General features: G+C 39.0%; 1 protein-coding gene across 1 annotated transcript; it reads left to right on the forward strand.

The window, feature by feature from the left end:
• Positions 1 to 236: 236 nt before the first annotated feature.
• On the forward strand, positions 237 to 4,398 carry LOC101315279 (protein XAP5 CIRCADIAN TIMEKEEPER-like). The gene is made up of 12 exons (XM_004288442.1): positions 237 to 454; positions 533 to 598; positions 693 to 757; positions 874 to 986; positions 1,350 to 1,428; positions 1,507 to 1,583; positions 1,676 to 1,737; positions 1,852 to 1,983; positions 2,089 to 2,142; positions 2,244 to 2,309; positions 3,528 to 3,602; positions 4,098 to 4,398. Exons 1-12 carry the CDS (start codon positions 284 to 286, stop codon positions 4,146 to 4,148), a joined length of 1,011 nt encoding a protein of 336 aa, XP_004288490.1. The 5' UTR covers positions 237 to 283; the 3' UTR covers positions 4,149 to 4,398.
• The last annotated feature ends 481 nt before the right edge of the window (positions 4,399 to 4,879 follow it).

Consider the following 4,879-nt stretch of genomic DNA (forward strand, 5'->3'; position numbering starts at 1 on the left):
TATGAATTATAATTTAAGATATATAAATTTCACTCTGTTAAAAATAATTGTTAGTGAAAAACTGAAAATTCACCGTGCTAAATAGAATCCGTTTCCATCGTACTTTATACTATTCATCAAACTAGAGGGGGTGAACTCAAATAATTACAGGGGGTATTTTGGTCTTCCACAATAAACAGATTTATTTACCCTTTACATTTGTTCTAATAGGACTCTGCGTTCCTTTAAACCGACTTGGATTCAATAACACTTGAAATTTGAGAGAGAAGAGAGCAGAGGAACGATGTCGGGTATGGGAGACGGGTACGTGGGCACGGCCCAGGACGCCGTGAGGATCCGAAGGCTGGAGAAGCAGAGAGAAGCCGAGCGCCAGAAAATCCTAGAGCTCAAGACCAAGTCTGCCTCCGACAAAGGCCAGCCCGGCCTCCTCCAATTCGGCTCCAGCACTTCTGAGGTACTATTCTTCTTCTTAGGGTTTCCTCTGCGCTTAATTTCGATTTGGATTTCTAATCGGTGTGAACGAGCGTTTCAGATTCTGGAGACGGCGTTCAAGAAAGAGACCGTCGGATTGGTCACGAGGGAGCAGTACGTTGAGAAGGTAGATGATTATTCTGAACCGGCATTGGTGTTTTGGTTTTGTTTTTGTGAGAGTTGATGATGCTGATGGAGGCGTGTGGTTTTGTGTTTTGCAGAGAGTGAATATTCGGAACAAAATCGAGGAGGAGGAGAAGGAGAAGCTCCAGAAGCTTCAGCAGGAGTGAGTTTCATTGTATTCGAATACTCGTTTAGTGATGAATTTTGATGACGTTTGAGTTGCGGTGTTTTCGAGTGTGTATGTGTTTATATTGATTGTGTTGTGTTTGTTGTGTTTAGAGAGGAGGAGTTTCAGTTACAGAAGAGGAAGAAGAGGAAGGTGAAGGGGATCAATCGGTTGTCGTTTGCGGATGACATTGAGGATCCAAGTGAAGAGGAAGATGATGGAAATAGTGAGCACTTTTCTCTTTTTGAGGATTAGAAAATTGTGTCTAATGAATATGATTCTAATCATTAATCAGCCTACTGAATATGTCTCGTATATGGAAGTTTATAGATAGATTAGGCACTATTTTATCAGTAGCTGATGGTTATCTGTACATCTGGACTAAGACTGTTGCATGCATGAATGTTCGACTTCTAATTTTTTGACATGATGTATAGTTAAGTTAATCTGCTTCATGAGTCATCAGAGAATTTGTTGTTCAGGAAGTTTTACTTTATATAGCTCGCCTCATGAGGATTCTCGTTTATGGATGCTCATCAGAAACTTATTGCTGTTTTTTTGTTTTTCCTTTTGATTATGATTTCTGCAGAAAGTACAGAGAATACCAAATCACGGTCTGGTAGATTTGGCAAAGATCCTACTGTCGAAACAAGCTTTCTGCCAGATAGGTACTCTCTCACTCACATACAGTCACATCTGGCCCCTTCCTCTGTTTGTTTTGTGTCTCAACTATGAATTTGTTTCAGTGAGCGGGAGGCAGAGGAACAAGCTGAGCGTGAGAGATTGCGAAAACTGTGGTTTCTTGAGCAGGAGAGAATACGAAGTAATTCTGATTTCTGGCTTCTGGCTTCTTTCTCACCCTTTTCCAAATAAACAGTGTTCTCAGACAAATTCTTGCTATGTCGTTTTTCTCAGATGAGCCGCTTCAAATTACTTACAGTTACTGGGATGGAGCAGGGCATAGGCGAACTATCCAGGCAAGTAAAGCACGCTCAACTTACATTATTTTTATTTGTTTGGATGTTTCTCTTTTACTTTTCACAATATGGATGTATGTATTCAATTTTCATGTTTTCTGGTCACTCTTTCAGGTACGAAAGGGGGATAAAATAGGAGATTTTCTTCGCTCTGTCCAACAGCAACTAGCACCTGAGTTTCGAGAAGTTCGAACCACCTCAGTGGAGAATTTGCTATATGTAAAAGAAGATCTTATCATTCCACATGTAAGACAGTTTTGATACAAGTGTCTGCAACTAGTTATGGTGATAATTGCTGAATATTTGCTAACTAATTGCCAATAAATTTCTTTCATGGTTCTGGAAGTACAGCAACATAGTTTCTATGAGCTAATTGTAAACAAGGCAAGGGGAAAAAGTGGACCGGTAATAATCAATGTCTTGTTACATGAATTTGTGTTATGTTTCCTTGTAATTTGCAGTCATTGTTGCTTACTGAATGTAATATTGTTTTGTATTTTGCATAGCTTTTCCATTTTGATGTGCATGAGGATGTGCGAACAATTGCTGATGCTACGATAGAGAAGGATGAGGTAACTTCCTTTTCCTTTATTATTCTCTGATTCTTTATCATTTATTAAGTTTCCAAATTGAGAATGAAATACAAGCATAAACCTGCGGAAGTTAAGTTTGTGGTGTAGTTCCCTAAATTCTCTGTACTGTGACCTTGAAATCTATTTTTTTGCTTCCCATTTGTAATGTGGGATCTATGCTGGGAATCTAGCAATGTTGGATGTATGTTGAACAATTTGAAGAACTGGACCTTAGAGCTAACCGTGACCGTGACCTTTGTTTCTTTTCTTGTCCTCAATCCTATATTATGTTAAAAGCTTTCTGGAAATGAAAATGATTATTAGAACTTACTTGAACTTGAAATTAAGTTAGTGCTTCCTATCACGATCGGTATCTTAGCAATTGTGGATGCTAGTTAGCTTGCCAGCTCTGGTAGTGGATCTTTGATCTACTGGTGGCTGTATGGATTATCTATGATGTTTCTGAATTTGCAAATGGAACATGTGATCTAGACACAGTACGTGTTGGTCAGCTTCTAGGATAGAATCATGTCTTTTCTATGGGACCATTTTTTTTAAGCTACGAGATGACGTATTGATGGGGTGGAATAGGATTTGGTCTTTCCGTTATGAGGGATAACGTTTCTGGGTTGCTAGACACTTAAGCTATTCCTTGTTATATTGTCAGGCAAGAGACCTTAGTTCTAGTCATATGCTGCTACAAAAGATTCTGTACTTTGATTCTATTCCTTGTTTACATGGTCAGGCAAGTGACCTTAGTTCTAGTCATTTGTAGCTACAAACGATGTTATGCTCTGGTTCTCCTGTATGTCCTATAAATCCCATACTCTGATTCTTTCGCAAAGATGTCACTTCATCCCCTAGCCTTTACAACAAGTGTTCATCTCTGGCCGGACCAGTCAAGACACGGAATACGTTCCTCAGTTCCATAAGTTTTTACTCACTGTCACTCCAAGGGGAAAGTGGTTGCAAGCTATTAAAGATCCACATGAGGAATCTTGGTTACACATTAACCACCTCGTATGGTGGACCTTACATAATAATCCACTTTGTTGGGAATGTAATGCATTCCCATAACTCTGCACACAGATTTTGTGAGCAGATAGGTACTACATTTCATTAGAGAAGGAATTTTCATTAGAGAAGGAATCTGTACGCTTATGTATGTAATTCATATGTATACTTCTGTCTTATATGTTTGATTTTCTCTTTTGGCAGTCTCATGCTGGGAAGGTTGTTGAGAGGCATTGGTATGACAAGAATAAGCATATCTTCCCTGCTTCTAGATGGGAGGTACGTTTGTATATATGTACCATATATGTGTGTGGGTGTTCAACAGTTTTGCTTTATACAGTTGCATGATGCTTGTCATTCTACAGAGTACAGATTTCCCTGACAAATGCACTTAGTGCTTTTGACTTTTCAGTACTCTAATGAGTAGTCTTAATTTGTATCTGGTGTGTCTGTGGTGTCTGTGGATACCTGCTGGTGCCTAGATGCTAATGAGTTACTAGTAGCATGATGCTTAACAGTCCACAGAACCCATTGTGTTCCTTGAAATATGCAATTGACTGGTTTTGGCTACTCTTCTCCAGCCTGTCTCACTTTAATTGGGTTGCTAGGCTTCTCAGTTACGTCTTCATAGTGCATAAGACATTTGTTTGGCTTAGTTCTTAAACAAGATTTCTTTTAATAGATAAATAGACTGATTGAACAAACATCTCATAGGACACATTTAAAGGTTCACTGATGTGAATAATCTTTTGTTGAATATTTTTGTAATGCCAGATATACGATCCAACAAAGAAATGGGAGCGTTACACCATCCATGGGGACTGATTTCATAGCAGCGACGTGGGATTCAATGGATTGCACCTATCATTGGTTTTTGGGCTCAACCTTTGCACCCAAATTTTTGTATAAATTAGACCATCAACATGTGACAGTGGGGATCGTATGGGGTTGTAGTTTAGTGACTGCATTTTCTTGAATCTTTAACATGCTGATCAAGCAATGTAAAACAATGCATTTTCTTTAGTTGATAGTTGATGACTTATATCTTATATGCAAGGGAATCTCTAATCTCTTTAGAAACACAATTTAGTAGTTAAAAAGTCCCATCCCGATGATTCTCTCATTACAATTTCATGACTGTTGAGCTAACTTTTTGTTTTGAATTATCCATGTAATTGTTATCAATTTGTTTGAGCTCTACAAGCTCTTCTGCATGAACCTAGAGAACGCTCCAAGTGATAATCAGCATGATTTAGAATTTATCAATGGCGAAAACATCTTCACATTTCACTGGAAACATTCTGTACGATAATCCGTCTACCCTAGAAGCAGATGAACAATGTCAAGAAAATGAGGCTGCAAGTATCGAAGTCAAAACACCAAGAAGGCGGTGCAACAGACTCAAGGAGGTTCTCTCATCCTCAAGAAGAACCTGGCACACTACCAATGAGCCTGTCAACCAAGCCCCCCAAGCATAGCACAAAAAAGCACCGTACGTGTGCCAGCGCAGCCATAACATCTCTACAATCCAATTTTCATACAAACAAACGTAACCA

This window comes from Fragaria vesca, linkage group LG1 (genome assembly GCF_000184155.1).
Source record: "Fragaria vesca subsp. vesca linkage group LG1, FraVesHawaii_1.0, whole genome shotgun sequence".
In the NCBI taxonomy this organism is placed as follows: Eukaryota; Viridiplantae; Streptophyta; class Magnoliopsida; order Rosales; family Rosaceae; genus Fragaria; species Fragaria vesca.

Coding starts and splice junctions, on each gene's coding strand:
- LOC101315279 (XM_004288442.1), top strand. CDS start 284: ATGTCGGGTATGGGAGACGGGTACGTGGGCACGGCCCAGGACGCCGTG. Junction 758..873: donor CTCCAGAAGCTTCAGCAGGA/GTGAGTTTCATT, acceptor TGTTGTGTTTAG/AGAGGAGGAGTTTCAGTTAC. Junction 2,310..3,527: donor CTACGATAGAGAAGGATGAG/GTAACTTCCTTT, acceptor CTCTTTTGGCAG/TCTCATGCTGGGAAGGTTGT.